Source organism: Durio zibethinus, chromosome 14, assembly GCF_047325235.1.
Source record: "Durio zibethinus cultivar Kanyao isolate XHJ-2024 chromosome 14, ASM4732523v1, whole genome shotgun sequence".
NCBI lineage: Eukaryota > Viridiplantae > Streptophyta > Magnoliopsida > Malvales > Malvaceae > Durio > Durio zibethinus.
In genome coordinates this window covers 23,083,123-23,099,136 of record NC_143175.1, presented here as the reverse complement: position 1 = coordinate 23,099,136, position 16,014 = coordinate 23,083,123, and the positions used below count along the sequence as shown (strand labels likewise).

General features: G+C 31.6%; 2 protein-coding genes across 29 annotated transcripts; both read left to right on the top strand.

Moving 5' to 3' along the window:
- The first annotated feature begins 1,359 nt into the window (after positions 1 to 1,359).
- On the top strand, positions 1,360 to 3,107 carry LOC111294999 (putative aspartyl protease At4g16563). The gene has a single exon (XM_022888324.2). It carries the CDS (start codon positions 1,448 to 1,450, stop codon positions 2,858 to 2,860), a length of 1,413 nt encoding a protein of 470 aa, XP_022744059.2. The 5' UTR covers positions 1,360 to 1,447; the 3' UTR covers positions 2,861 to 3,107.
- A 2,446-nt stretch (positions 3,108 to 5,553) lies between these two features.
- LOC111295484 (uncharacterized) lies at positions 5,554 to 15,787 on the top strand. 28 transcript variants are annotated; one of them, XM_089743945.1, is made up of 7 exons: positions 5,554 to 6,469; positions 6,569 to 6,682; positions 7,042 to 7,093; positions 7,536 to 8,267; positions 9,981 to 10,043; positions 10,302 to 10,376; positions 15,345 to 15,787. In XM_089743945.1, exons 4-7 carry the CDS (start codon positions 8,241 to 8,243, stop codon positions 15,507 to 15,509), a joined length of 330 nt encoding a protein of 109 aa, XP_089600071.1. In that variant the 5' UTR covers positions 5,554 to 6,469; positions 6,569 to 6,682; positions 7,042 to 7,093; positions 7,536 to 8,240; the 3' UTR covers positions 15,510 to 15,787. The 28 variants fall into 28 exon arrangements, 8 of the variants coding, with proteins under 8 accessions (XP_089600071.1, XP_089600072.1, XP_089600076.1 ...); XR_016327765.1 differs by lacking the exons at positions 5,554 to 6,469; positions 15,345 to 15,787 and adding exons at positions 11,163 to 11,215; positions 13,639 to 14,506 and having other exon boundaries at positions 6,477 to 6,682; XR_016327760.1 differs by lacking the exons at positions 5,554 to 6,469; positions 15,345 to 15,787 and adding exons at positions 11,163 to 11,215; positions 13,639 to 14,506 and having other exon boundaries at positions 6,477 to 6,682; positions 10,242 to 10,376.
- The last annotated feature ends 227 nt before the right edge of the window (positions 15,788 to 16,014 follow it).

Below are 16,014 nucleotides of genomic sequence, written 5' to 3'. Positions count from 1 at the left end.
GGGAGAACATTTAAAAAAAAAAAAAAACCCTTAACAATTAGTTTCACAAGACACCTTGTTTAAACTTTTGATCATAGGTTTTCATTAAATTTATGCTAATCAATCTAAAATTTATAAATGATTAAGAACTTGTTCAAAGTTACAATTGTCATAGACAATAAGACTCTATTGCATCTAAAGCTCTATGTAAATATCATACAATAACAATTAAATCCTTCATTTCATCTAAAATTACAAAGTAATGTCAAACAAATTCCTTAATAGTATTTTTATTTCTTTGGTACATCAAGAATGATACTGTTTCCATATAGATAAATTCGAACATGCAAAATTTTGATGCCTACATTAAAATAATTTTGACATTTTGTTTCTACAATTAATGAAACCGCCTTTTTGGGTTGGAAAATAATGCTGACAATGAAATCACAAAGGACATTGGTTGAGTTGTATCCAATGGTGAACTTGATAATTTTTATTTTATTTAAAATCTTAAAGATCATATGTTTAATGAGAACAAACTTGATTTTATGTATTTCTTTTTCCAATGTAAGCCCATGTCAAGACTTTAACTTAGAAATTTTGAAATTTTATAGTATTCTTTTGTTTGGTATTATAGAAAGAGGCGAAAAGAAAGGTTAAGGAAAGAGAATAGATGGTCAAAACTTAGAGGAGAAGTTATGCATATTGGAAAATTTTTGTTAAAGTGAGAAAGATTGATAGTTTTTCATGTATTTATTTTTTTTTTAAATCCTCCACATCACTTCTTTTTTAGCTCCTTTCAAAATATTGAGAATTTTTTTTTTTAAAATGTTTTGAGAAGAAGGAGTTTAAATTTAATTATTGAACTCAAAATTTAATTTATTTGATTTATATAATTGTTTTTAAAAAATTATATTTAATAAGTTTAAAATATAAATTTTAACACTTAACATTTTTTATTTTATCCCTAAACTAAGACTTTCATTTTTAAAAAATTATTTTTTTTGAATATTAAAAACAAATTGAAGGGAAATAATTTCATTAAATTCAATTCAATATAATCTTTTATTTTAATTTTAATATATTTAACTTAAAAATATTATAGTCAAGTCAACTTTATTTATTAATGAAGGAGTCATGTTATCATCATGTAACATGATCAATTGCTTAGAAAATTATTATTTCTTTTTTCTTATAAAAATGAAAAAGAAAGAAAAATTAATGAATCTAATTTAAATTTGGTACGGTGGTGGTGACATAATTGGTAATTTACTCTCTTACAGTGTCCAAAAAGCGTCACCCAAATCGAACATGATTCCTCTGCCGAGTTGTCTACCGTTGCTACTGTCTTGTTTTCTCTCTTTAAACAAACAACAAGAGAAACATCAGCCCCCCCATTCCACTTTATCCCAATACTACTTAAAAAAAAAAACAGAGCAAAAACAGAGAAAACCATTTTTGTTAATCCATGGCTTCTCTTCCTTTGATCTCCTTCTTCTCTTTCCTTATCATCTCCACAACACTATCATCCGCCACCACCGGCAACAACACTTCCACCACCATCAAAATCTCCCTCTCTCCTTTCCCCCACCACCCTTCCTCCGATCCCTTCCAAATTCTCAACAACTTAGCCACTTCTTCTGTCTCAAGAGCCCACCACCTCAAACACCCCCACCACAAAACCAACGCTACCTCTTCTCTTCTCAAGGCTCCACTTTTTCCTCACAGTTATGGCGGCTACACTATCTCTCTCAGTTTTGGAACTCCGCCTCAAACCCTCACTTTCGTTATGGACACTGGAAGCAGCCTCTCCTGGTTCCCTTGCACCTCTCGTTACCATTGTTCCCAATGCGTTTTCCCTAACGTCGACCCAACAAAAGTCCCCACTTTTTCCCCGAAACTTTCATCTTCCAACAAGCTTGTAGGTTGCAAAAACCCGAAGTGTAGTTGGCTTTTTGGTCCTGACGTTGAGTCTCGTTGCCAAGACTGTGAACCCACATCCAAAAACTGTACTCAAACTTGCCCTCCTTACCTAATTCAATACGGTTCAGGTTCCACTGGTGGACTTCTATTACTAGAAAACATTGTTTTTCCTCAGAAAACTTTCCAAGATTTCCTTGTTGGATGCTCTATTGTCTCCAACCGACAACCCGCTGGAATAGCCGGGTTTGGTCGGAGCATTGACTCTTTACCATCCCAATTAGGCCTCAAGAAATTCTCTTACTGCCTCGTTTCTCGCCGGTTCGATGACACGGGCATCAGCAGCAACATGTTGTTGGAAACCGGGTCGGGTTCGGGTGATGCAAACACCCGGGGTCTTAGCTACACACCGTTTTACAGGAACCAAGTTGCCTCAAACCCAGTTTTCCAAGAGTTCTACTATGTAACTCTACGTAAAATTCTTGTTGGCGATAAGTATGTGAAAGTTCCGTACAGTTTTTTGGTCCCAGGATCAGATGGTAATGGAGGCACCATCGTGGACTCAGGATCAACGTTCACTTTCATGGAGAGACCAGTCTTCGAGCTAGTCTCAAAAGAGTTTGAGAAACAAATGGGAAATTATAGCAGAGCACGTGAAGTGGAAAACATATCCGGCCTAGCGCCATGCTTCAATATTTCAGGCTATAAGTCAGTAAAAATCCCGGAATTGATTTTCCACTTCAAAGGAGGAGCCAAAATGGCATTGCCTTTGGCTAATTATTTCTCATTCATTGATGATGATAATGTTGTCTGTTTGATGGTTGTTACTGATAATAGAGTCGGCCAACTTTTCCACGGCGGGCCGGCTATTATACTAGGGAGCTTTCAACAGCAGAATTATTACATAGAATATGATTTGGCAAATGAGAGGTTTGGATTTGCTAAACAAAGCTGTGTATGAGCTGCATTTAGTGTTTTTTTTTTTTTCGGCTATGAAGGTGAAGATGGTCATTTCATTTTTCTTATTGTAATGGAATGGTAACAAAAGAGTTAAACGCTTTTTTGCTGTCATTATTTAATGAAAAAGTTTGATAGATGTAATAAATTTGGCGATTTAAGAAAATGTTTATCATTTGATACTATCATTGATGATAGTTTTTCTATTTGAAAAGTGAAAAATGTGCCCCGGGGTGGGGAGGAATTGGATACTCTTTTTCTTTGGTAATTCATCGCTTTTTAGCTGTTGTATTGCTTTTGCAATTGCGTTAAAGTAAATGCGATTCCAGGGAGCTTCCTGGCTGGTAATTTTCTTCCCAAGTAAGTATTCCTTTCTTTTTTTTCCCCTTTTGCCTTTGTTCTCCTTTTTAAAACCAAATCATCTTCCTTTTAGGCATCCTTTTCTTTCTTTCTTTCTCTTTTTTTTTTTTTTTTTGCCCTTTTATGATGGATGTGAGGTGATTTCTTTTTTAAATGATTGAGTTGAGTACGTAACAACACACCTGATCTCTCTCTCGAAAAAAAGGTTGTATTTGGTTGTAAATGAAAAAAAAAAAAAAAAAGAAACTTGGACACAAAATCCTGAACTTGGATACATAATCGCCGGCTGATATAGTGTCATCCACTGAACCAATTCGGAGTTTTTATCCGATTAGTCTTTCTATCAATAATTAAAAGCAGAGTATTTTTGTCTGCTGCAACAGTAAATCCCAATGTTTTTCATTCTGACAAGTAACCTACCATTTACAAAACTTCTTTTCTTTTCTGTAGGACTGTTCAGCACCTTTATGGTGCAGTAGATAGATGAGAGCCGTGAAGCTTAGATTTGGAAGCAATTCAGTTAGAATCTTTATGGGAATCGTTGGAAGGCAATTTCAATTTCACATGAAGAATTTTCACAACACAAGTAGCTTGGCAAGAAGCATGGAACAAAAGCAAGTCAATTTGCTTAACACTTGAAAACTTACTTGCCCGGTGGACAAGAAAATCTTCTGAAATTCTTTTAAAAAGTTACCTACGACACTATTTTGCTTCCGTGTGAGGAATGGTGGATTGACTGTTCGCCTATTAATGCTAATGGCTTTTTTGCTCACCTATCTACAAAACAAGTTCAGTTGTGGGGTAGGCAGGCAGTTGGAATAGGTTGCCTATGAAAAGAAAATTATGAAAACCAGTACAAAACCAGCATCAAAACAGGGGTGTAGGACCAGTTCTTTGATAGTATTTCAAATAGGGTCACAGCCATCAAATTCTCATCTCATCAATTTATCCAGTTTTTCTTTAGCATAATCCAAATTCTACCCATTTCTGCAACTTTTTTTTTTCAAATACTATTAAATGCATACCCAAAATTTCACTTATAGTCCACATTTTCTTACTAAATTCTCAAACAAACATGCATCTACTAGTTTCCTCCAATGCATTGTAAATGAGCTTTCATCATGTCATCGACTGTCAATGGAAGAAATGTTGTGGAAAAGGGTAGCAGATGCACTAAAAAACAATGTTATAAATTCTTCAAATTAACATGGAGGAAGAGAAAAAAAAAATGAAGGGTAAAGTAATCATGAGGAGAAAAAGAAAAAGGGGTGAGATGATGATAGGAGTAGATCTACCACAACATAGAGAAAGACATGAAAAAGCATTTGTGAAGATTGGAAATGATGATTGAATGAGAAGAAAACAAATGACTTTTCTGCCTTTCACATGTCAGAAACTTTGAGCTGGTCGGCTTTTTTTTTTGGGTTCTTGTGCCGCCGAAATCTATACTCAAAAAGTATCATTATTGTAGAGCAAAAAATTCAGTGCCGGGCCTGTAGTGGTTCCTTTATTTTTCTACTACACTGTTCATCTCTCTTTTTCGGATAGCAATGCTAGCTGCCTGGGCCAATTGCTTAACCACAAACAAAAATGGATGATTGTATGTTGGAAATTTGTGAGCTTTCTCTTGATTGTAAGGCGTTCGTGTGAGGTGGTTGGTTCAATGGTTGAATGGTTTACCATTAAAACTTTGAATTGTTGGTTTAGGGTTAAATAAATCACTTTGAATTGTTTTTTTTTTTTTAATCATAAATGATATATCGTTTGAATTTTACTTACATTTAGTTTTGATAAGTAAGAGTTTGAATTTTGTTGTATTTTCAATGTGATATAATTGAACTTATTTTATTATCAATTAAATTCAAATACAAATTTTAAGTGAGTTTTATTTAATATAATTTTTTTTATTTTTTTAATTTTAATTATAATATTTTTTTAACAATTAAAATAACTTTTATTTTTTTTTTATTTTTATTAAAAGTAATTTTACCATCAATTCAAATAAAACTTAAGTATTGATATTTTCATTTAAGTCCATATTTATATGACTATTGCATTTTCTTCATCTACACGTAAAATAAAAATGCAATGGGAATTGAACCTACTAGAGCCGTTAAATTGATACATTGCACTAACAGCATGTTGCCTTTTAACTTTATTTTAGCACTAGTCTATAATTAAGATTATCTAACGGGGTTAAATGTCGGAGTGATGCTTTAGAATATGTCGACGCCGACAAAATTTGACTGCTATGGTCCAACTTTTAACTAAAAGTGTAATAATCAAGTTTGGTCCAACTAACAACTTAAAAAAAAAGTTAGAGATTCTAGAGTGATAAAATATAACTGGATAGCGTTAATTATGATTTTTACAATCTGTAGGAATATAATTTTAACAAATTCACTCTCCTTTTCTTTTTTTCCCTTTTCCTTCATCGCCGCCACCATCGTTGGTGATTTTACCACAAAAAAAAGACCTTGAAACCTGATAGCAACCTTCTATCATCCGATATTTGAGTAAAAAATTTAGATTTTTTTTTTCAGATGTAGGTTTTGGTAGGATTTTTTTTTTTTTTTTGTTAGTAGTGTCATATCGTTTGTCGAATGTGCTGGCTACGGCGAAAGCTGAATTTATTTTTTTTGGATTTTTTAGTAGTGTAGATCTGATTTATTTCTTTTTTTGGTTGTTTGCCAGACACGTTTTTTTTTAATTTTAAGATTTGATTTGTTTTTATAATTTGAAAAAAATTCCAAATCTGCTTTGAAATATTGTAAACCTGTAATACATTTTCCTAAATACATGATTTTTCGTGATAAAAATTTGGAATTAAAAAAATCGATTTGGACTTTTTAGAATTAAAAAAAAATCCAGGTCTGTTTTAGAAATAGAACACAGACGAAGGTTCTTGGTTTTTTCTGTTTTCGGCCAGATGAAGGCTTTTGGTTTATGCTTTGTGTTTTCAAACAAAATTTTGGTGTTGTTTGTTTAAGGGATTTTTCATTTTGATGGGAATTTTTGTAATTCTGAAGTTTTTGATTCCCTTATTTTGTTCTTTCGCGCCGCAGCTGGGGACGTGGCCGGCATTGGGTTCGTCGATGCCGGCGACAGCATTTTCGGCAGTCCAAAATTTCACAAAAAGCCAGTTAAATAGTTAAAAGCCCAAAAAGAATGCCCACCGACCACATCCATCAAGCACTAAAGGTCATCTCTTAAAAAATCCAATTCAGCCCACAACCCATTCAAAGCAGGACAGGTGTCATTCCTAGAGTCCTTTGTGTGTTAAAATCAATTTATATGCCTTGGATTATTACTTTAAGTCGGTTTTAAGTAAGGCGTAATTTCAAACTCGCAGCAAAAAAGAGGGAAGAAGCGTTGGTTGCCGCAACGGAGCATTAGCCGTATCCAAAACACCAAACCAAAGCCGTCTTCTACTCGAGTTCCCTTGCGCCGGCGACCCAACTCAACTGTAAAATCTCTATTTTCCCTCAAAAAAGTTTCGTTCTCTTCGTCTAGGGTTTCTTCTCCAAAAGCCAGATCTCCACATTCTTCAACTTGTGGCGCTCGCTTTGGCGATCCGTCGATCGCTTCTCTCTTCAACACTTCAATAATTTCGTTTTTTCTTCTTCTCTGTTCTTTTATATGAAAAACAAATATTTTAATTATAATTCGGTGCTTGTTTTTCTTCTATTGAGTTTTGTTATTGTTTTTCATTGTTTTGGTGATTTTAAATAGGGTCTATGTTCCTTACTTTTTGTGTTCGCCCATCCATTTTTCTTTGCCATGATTATTATTTTTACAATTTTTTTTAATCTTGTTCTGGTATAGAATCGTAATTACTGAATTGCAGCAGATCAAACTTGTCAATAAGCAGAACAAGGTAACTTAGTTGGCTTTTAAATAATTTTATTGTTATACTAATTAGGATTATTATTCTATACAATAAAGGTGAAGGTTGAAAACTCCATGACTAGGTTCATGTGCATGCCATGTATCTGTTTAACTATAAAATAAGGAAGTCAAAGTTCAATTAATTAACAGATATACAGTTAAATGGGTATGTCGCCATTAAACCCGCTTGTTGGAGTTTTGAACTCGTCTCTTCATCAGTTGGATAATAATCCTAATGGTTAATAGATGAACATTTTCTTTTCAAACTAACTGGGCGGTCAAAATACAGACTATCGTAGAGATAGCGGCATATGATGACAGACAAGATCCAGTGATATTTGAGTATGCATTTCTCATGAAAATCTTTGCATGTATGGTTATGTTTTTCAGTATCTTTGTGATGTAATCTGAATTTCGTCAATTTGGTGCAGATGTTTTATGTAATACCAAGTTTTAGCAGAGTTTGTACGGGTACTAAGGAGCAGTACAAGCTCAAGAATTGAGTCGCCATTACTTCAGTATCTAAGCATAATGATTCAAAACATGGATAGTGAACATTCAATGTGTAAGATGTTTAGTATCATAGATATGTATGTTAAAACTTCTTGCATGTTTAGGCTTTTTCTTTCTTCTTTTCTGTTGGCATGTCTCCATAAATGCCCTTGCTTCTTGGGCTTTGGAAACTGCAATCTCGAACATAAATGTTGACATGCCATGCGCAAATAATTGCATTTTAACTTTTTCTGACTATTTCTTTTGTCTCTCAAATTCTTTTTTCTGTTAACTCTTGACTATTGTTCTTGCAATTTTGGTGATATATGCAATTGTATGATGCAGATTATTGTTTAAGCAATGACTATATCGACAACATAATAACACATCAATATGACTCTGACACAGGAGATTTTGCTCTTTATTACATGTCTTTCATAAGATTGTGTTATTATTCTTTCTCCTTAAAATTTCTAAAGCATAGCAATGTACCTTTCATAAATAGATTACCAGTTTCCACTGATTTTTTTCTTGCAGAAACTATTGTTTGACTCGACTATTAAAGATGGGAAACACATTTGACTATATTCATGATCCTGTTTTTCTGTTAAATCAGAGCAGGGAGCAGCAAAATAGATAGAGACATGCTTTGCCTTCTTAAGGTTCATTGGGTAAGTTAAAGCTCAATAGCTTTTTTTTTTTTGAGCCAGAGCTCAATAGCTCATTTATATAAGACATAATTCTAAGTTGTAATATATTTCTGTTCTGTTGTTGATGTAGTTTGGAGCATTGTTGTAAAATCATCATGCATCTATTTTGTCTTTAGTGCCAACTTGTAGTTAAATTCTCAAACATTTGAATTATTTTGCTTAAGCAAGCACTTGATGAAATCAATATTACATAAGTGCTTTCTTTAAATGATGCCTTTAATAAACCTTCATTCCTTTCTTTACCATATATGTGTCTGCCACCTTTGATTCCTTATTCTGCTGGTCAGCAGCCACCGAATGCAGGCCATCTTGTCGGTTTTTGACAGCTTCCTTGACCCGACCAATCACTTTCTCCGTTGTCTCCTCTTCCTTCCTATACAATCTGCAATTCCTTTCTTTCCATATCTGATATATGCAGGCACTCCATGCAATACGCAAGATGATCAAGATCAATGCTTTCCCTCTCATTCTACTGACTGCCCACAGTAAGTCAGCAGCCCAGTCCCCCACTCTTCTTCTAATCCATCATTTCTCTGATATTCCTCGCCAGACAATTTTTGTAAACCCACATTCAAAAAACAAGTGATCCCTGGATTCTCTTCCTTACTGGTAAAAGCAGCACTGTTCATCCACCTCCATTCCCCATGCTCTCAATCTGTCCCTTGTTGGCAGCAGATTTAGAATAGTCATCCATGCAGTCAGGGATAGTTTTGATACATGGTACTGGAACCAAATAATCTTATGCCACTTAAACTTCCCCTAACTTGGCCTCAAGCCATTCCACACTATTGCTACTGAGTAATAATTCCTAGGAAACAGCCATATCTCAATACCATTATCCTGTTTTATGAACTGTTAAGCAACGTGCCTTAGCTGAAGAAACTCCTCCAGCTGCTGCTTTGTTGTGGCGAGACCTGCCATATGCTCCTCCCTTTCAACACATATGCTTCAATCCATGCTATCCATAGTGATCCAGCTCTGGATAGTATAGACCATATATTCCTCAATAAGCAAGCTTTATACCACACCAAAGAGTTCTATAGCCCCAAACCTCTTTCTGACTTCGGGCAGCGGATGGCCTCCTAGCTAACCCTTGCTCCCTTAGCTGATCCTTCCTTTCCTTTTCATTAGAAGCTTGAGCATTGCTGATCAATCTTCTTGATCACATGCTTTGGTAACAAAAGTGTCTACACCAGTAGTTTTGGAAGCTAAATATACTAACTTAATTAGTTGTAGCCTTCCTGCAAAGGATAAATGCTTAACAGCACATCCTTTAATTTTTTGCTGTAATCTTTTCCGGCAGTGGAGCACAATCTTTCTCTACAAGTCTTCTTGTTACCAGAGGCACTTCCAATTACCTTGTTGGCAATGGTTGGTAGCTAAGCACCATGCAGATGATGTTCAACTCTGGAGTCACCTAAGTGATACGTTTATCGTTCTGGGACGATCTTCTTTTTTTTGGCTGTGCACGTTTGTCTTCACTTCAATATCATCTTATTGCTTATTTAATGCATAAATTTTTTCGAGAATGGTAAAAATTTCAATATATGGAAAAGGGTTATCTAGTTTCCATTAGCATCTCAAAATATGATGTCACTTGAAAGTTTATCTTGGCCAATGATATTTCACAGTTCTTTAACTGTTATCTAACACCATCAGTTTTCTTTCTCCCAGAACAACTGTGTTTTGGCTTTTCCAACAGTGGATGGAAGTATTCTTGTTAGAATTATGCCTCAGGTAGCGGGTTAACTGGGCACTGTTACTTTTTTCCCCTCGCCGCTCTACATTCATTTTTTATGGTCTTGATCATTTAATTGTTGTTGCTAGAATATGCTTGCTGGACAGCCTGGAATTTTGATGCTCTCTTTCATGGTTTTGTCAATTTTTCAGTTTTTTATGATTTCTCTCTCTATTCTTTTCCTTCTTTTTAAATAGATTTTCAGGGCATTATTGAAGGTTTTAGCAAACTAACCACCTGTTTCCCCACCAATATAGTGGCACACAGGGTGGTTTTTGCAAAAGCTGCTGCAAGGAAATATGCTCACCGATCACAATATCCACCTATGCAACGTAAGCGTCCTACTGATTGGTTGTGCTTTCTTTAAATTAATTATGCCAATGGGCAGTATTACTGCTTCTGACAATGTCATCTTAGAACAATGATATTTCCTGTTCATGCATGGTGGGTAAGCTGAAACCGCTTGCCTCCTTTACTTAGGTTTAGATGGTTTTTCCCTCAAAAGCAGGAAGTGGGTGTTCCTTTCAAAGCAAAAGCTCCTCTTTTTCTTTTATTTTTTATTTTTTATTTTTTATTTTTTATTTTCACCCACTCCTTCCTATTGGTATATATTTAAAACTTCCTTGCAGGGTCTAGCTTTGATCTCTATATTCATCTTTTTGTACTTTCACCGTTATTTTTTCTTTTTTCCTTATTACATTAAATGGGAAAAAGGTGAGTCCATCATGCGTAGCTCAGTGAACAACGTGTTTGGGGTGGAAAAAAAAGTGACAGGGAATTGACAAATTTAATTGTCTAATCTCTCGTTGAAATAGAATCCATAGGCTTTTTCCCCCTATGTATAGTCTCAAAAGGAAGGGATAAGTACATATAAAATATATTGTGATAGTGGAAGTCTAAAACTTCAGACATAAGCCTACTCATCTTCTTTGCTTTTTTGGAAGCCAATTAAATCTTTACCCTTCTTTTATCTCTTTAATTTTCCTTTTTTTTTTTTTTTTTCATGTGCCATTGGTTTTTCTCTCTTTCCTTTTATTTGGAAACCTTTTCTAACCACCATAAAAATAAATAATATCCAATTAACTTTTTGGAGACTCTAATTCTGTATCTTTCTTCAGATATGGGTTTTTTCTGCTTTAATTTTCTTCAAATAACGCTGCTCCTTTATCAGGTCTCTTACCCTTTTCTAATTTTATCATAAAGTTTTGATTTATATTCTTACAAGACCCTTGAGGCATATATTATGCTTTTACAACTAGCATAAAGGAACTTTTATTTATTTATTATTGTGAAATAATAATAATAATAATTGCTATAGTTGCTGGTCTTGTCACCGATAGTGAAGATTTTATAACTTTAATTATTTCATCTTGATCATTAATTTTAACCTGGATACCTGAATTTCACAAATATATATTCTAACAGAATTATATATATATATATATATATATACATATTTATATTCTAACAACAATATTATATATTCTTTTGGCACCCCTAAACAAACTTTAATGAACCTTTTTAATTTCTTAACCTTAGATGTTAATTATGAAACAAATCATATATATATATATATAAATATAATATTATAACATACATAGTTATCAAATAGTAATTGTTGACTTAAACATTTATGTGGATAGCTTTTTTTTTTGACAAGTAAGATAATTTTTAAAACTTCTCATTATGATAATATATAAAATATTTATTAATTTTAAATTATTTATAAAATATATTTTAAAAATTATTAAATTAGTTAAAATTCTAAAATTTAATCAAATACCAATTTAAATTTTAATAAAATTTCTTTCTTTTATATATCATCTTATCTCAATTTAAAATTAATTTTAAAATAATTTTTTTTTAATTTATCTACAGTTAATATGAGTATATTTATCATACTTTTTAAAAATATTATTTAATATCTTTAATATTTTTTATAAATAATCCTTATATTATTTTTAGTTTTTAAATATATTTCACAAAAGAAATGCGAAAAAAAATATAAATATCTTAACAATTTCATGAAAGTTTCTCTTATATATCACTTTATCTCAATTTTAAAATAATTTATCTTTTTTAATTTATTTGTTCTTAACATGAGTATCTAAATTTATCACAACTTTTAAAAATATTATTTAATATCTTTAATATCTTTTATAAATAATCTTTATATTGTCTTTAGTTTTTAAATATATTTCACAAAAGAAATGTGAAAAAAATTATAAATAGCAAAACAACTTCAGAAAATATTTTCTTATACATTAAGTTTTCCCTATACATCACTTCATCTCAATTTAAAATTAATTTTAAAGTAATTTATTTTTTTTCAATTTATCTTTAGTCAACATAAGTATTTAAATTTATCACAACTTTTAAAAATATTATTTAATATTTTTTTATAAATAATATTTCATTATCTTCAGTTTTTAAATATATTTCATAAATGAAATGTGAAAATATATATATATATATATATATATATATAAATACTAAAACAATTTTAGGAAAGCTCTCATTATTGGTAGTTTTTAGTTATATAGTTTTCTCAATGTCCCACTATAAATGTATTTTTTCCTACTATTAATTTAGTCTATTTTTTTATTAGTCTATTCTTATTATAAGAACTAACATGCTTTTTCTGATTATAAATACTATTTCACTAAACATACTATTCATTCTATTAGGTAAGATTTTTCTTTTTCAAATCAGTTGTAATATTTTTTTAGCTGTAATAATTTTTTTAAAACTACAAAACTACAAAAACACATATTTTTATATTTTTATCGTTGTGGTTTGCAAACTTTTTATTTTTTCACAGATTTTTTACTCAATTAGATAATATATTTTGCTTTTTAACTAATTATTTATTAAATATTTTCCATTTGTATAAAATAAAAATGATACTTTGATTAATTGATATAATAGAATTATGTGCTTTAAACAAAAGCTTATTTGCCTATTGTATATTTAAATAGTGAATAATTTCTTAACTCATATCCCCATTGTGAAACATGTAACATAATTTCAAATCAAGAGATTATTTTTCATAAAAAAAATTAAAAAGAAATAATTTAGAGATAGTTTTATCGGTAATATTAATTTTAAGTTCATTTATATCTTGACTTAAAAAAACTTAAGAATTATAAAAGATTTCACCAAGATTTTTGAAAAAAAAGATATAAGTCATATGATAACTTTGTAATTATGATACGGAGAATTCTTTATAATTTTCAGTATAATCTAAAAATAAAATTTTATTTTTATTATGATTTGATATTAAAATAATATTATTTATATGTTACATATATTTTGAATATATAAATAATTCAATAATATTAATTTTTATTTTTATTTAAATTTAAATAAAATAAAAATAATTTGTGCCTGGTACAGGTAGTAAGCTAGTAAATGGAATAGAAAGAGTCCACGATTAAAGCCTAATCACAAATATACATAGCTTGGGAATAGAAACCAACTTTTAATTCAAAAACAAAGTAAATGGAAAGAAATGTTTTTGGTTCTTTCTTTTGGAATTTGATTGCCTCAAACGAATGTGAGAAAATTAAAACTTTTTTTCATTTTTTGTTTCAGATCCCTTTTTAATGAATTTTTCAGTACTTTGAAAAGCATTTTCCAGCAGACAAGATTGAAACAATGGGGATTGCAGTAATTTGCACTGAATTCCAGGTTTTTTGAACAAACTAGACAACAGGAGATCTGAACCCTCCCAGTCTGAAGAACCCCCCACACCCCCCCCCCCCCCCCAAAAAAAAAAAAAAGACTGTTGATTGTTGGCATCTACAAAAGACAACATAAGCATCGAGACAAAGTTTCCACGCATCTTAACCCCCTTTTGCAGACTCTAAGAAAAGGGGAGCTAACAAATGGATCTTTCCATAAGGGTCACTGTCCCCATTTCCCTTCCCTCCCCATCTATAGATATGGTTCCTAAAGTAAGGGAAATCTAGATCCTAACCATCTCTCTCTCTCTCTCTCTCTCTCTCTCTCTATATATATATATATATATATATATGTATATTCCCTCTCCATGCCATCCCCATTCCCCGGTTATTTGTGTTCATTACTTTTTTCTCTCATTTTGGGGAGAGCTGTTACTTTTAGATGGTGTTTTTTTTTTTTTTTTTTATCATTTGAAAGTGATGAGAGTGAGGGATCTAAGGAGTACTTCATGTGGTGCTGTTTTCTGTTATGGTTTTGCTTTGTTTATAGTTCAGGGTGTAAGGTGTTCATCACCCGAATGTGTGTGATGATCAGATTTCACAGAATGGCAAAAAAAAAAAAAAAAATGGAGGATGCTGCTTTTGTTGGATTGTTTTCCTAAAGCATTTTTTAAAGTGTGAGAGAGAGGATCTTGAGCTGTACCACTTTCACTTTGTGTTTTATACTATACTTACTGAATGAACCATCCATGTAAAATTACAACAATAATTTTCAAGAACCGGTGCATGTTTCATGTAGCAATGTGGCATGAAAGTGTCAAGTGAAGGAATCTAATTACCAATTTTCATCTATATAATGGTTTCACCATTCACAGTCCATTTGCAGATTGCAGTCCAGCTGCCTAGCTCTAAAAATTAAAGCCCAATCCATGATAGGCAGCATCATTGGGCCTCAAAAGTTTACACATCAAATCTAATGATAAAAAATACCTTCCAATTCCAACCCAAATTCTTTCTTTTTCTTTCTTTTATATATATATATATATATATATATATATATATATATATATATATATATATATATATACACTCAATTGAATAAGACACTCGGAGCAGGAGAATATTAACCTCAAACAAGTTCAAAACTCAAACACAATATCTGTAATTTCTTTTTTTATTTTCAAGCTTTCGCTTTCTTTGCACTAAAAAAAGTATTGGATTAAATCTGAGTTGTTCTGAATATAAAAATTTATAGAAAGCTCAATTATAGAAGGAGAGAATTGATTTACATTAAAATTATTTTGTGGTTCATATGGCCTTAAAGGTTAGGACGATTGTTGTGTTTGACTGTAGAAAATATTTTTTGTTTTCATTTTTTATTTTTATTTTCTGAAAACAATTTTTATTTTGTAATTTTTTAATTTTAAAAAACATATTTGGTACAGGAAAATGAAAAATTATGAAAATATGCTTGGTATTTATATTTTTTAAAAAATAAAAATAATAACTAAATAATTAAAATAAGAAATTAAATAAAGCATAAAAAATTAAACCAATTAGCACCATGAAAAACATTCAAATTTTATCAGACATCTGATGTAGTGTTTCCTGCTGAAGGTGGTTCGCCTGGTTCACAAAGCTGACTGGAGCTTCTTACTTTTCCATTGCAGTAGCCACATGAGGAATGAAACTACCTTCGCCGAATTGACCTACTACTATAGTCGTAGACACAGTTTCCTGGAGTTTCTTCATACTTGCGAAAGCACATCTTCAGCTCGCTGACATGATTGCTTTTGTTTACAAACTTCTAGTAATTGAAGTTCTGTCAAGGAGTCAAAGCTGAGGCACGAGCACCTTAAGAAGTTCTATTGTGGCGAAACCCTCCAACAGAGAGTTCATGCTTCTTGAACTTTTGTTTAAAGGGATATTAGAAACTTAGAACAAGTTTCCCACTAAAATGTTTGTAGTGAATTTTTGCATCTATTATGATTCGATCTTGGGTGTTTAGTGAGTGTGCATTGAACACTTAAAAAATGTTTATAAAACCCGTGTTTTTCTCATTTCTCAATTGTTCTTCATGTTTTCCTTGAAATTGCTCAAAACATATATATTTTTTTTTGTTCTCTAATTTTGGCAAATTTTTGTTTTCATTTTTTAAAAATTATTTTTTATATTTTGAATCAAACATGTTTTCCAGTATATTTTCTATTTTCTATGAAAATAAAAATAAAGAACATCGATATTTTTTTGAACCAAACAGTACCACGAGAGTGAAAATAATCCAAAC

Coding starts and splice junctions, on each gene's coding strand:
- LOC111294999 (XM_022888324.2), top strand. CDS start 1,448: ATGGCTTCTCTTCCTTTGATCTCCTTCTTCTCTTTCCTTATCATCTCC.
- LOC111295484 (XM_089743945.1), top strand. CDS start 8,241: ATGCTTTGCCTTCTTAAGGTTCATTGG. Junction 8,268..9,980: donor GCCTTCTTAAGGTTCATTGG/GTAAGTTAAAGC, acceptor TCTTTCTCCCAG/AACAACTGTGTTTTGGCTTT. Junction 10,044..10,301: donor TTGTTAGAATTATGCCTCAG/GTAGCGGGTTAA, acceptor CCACCAATATAG/TGGCACACAGGGTGGTTTTT.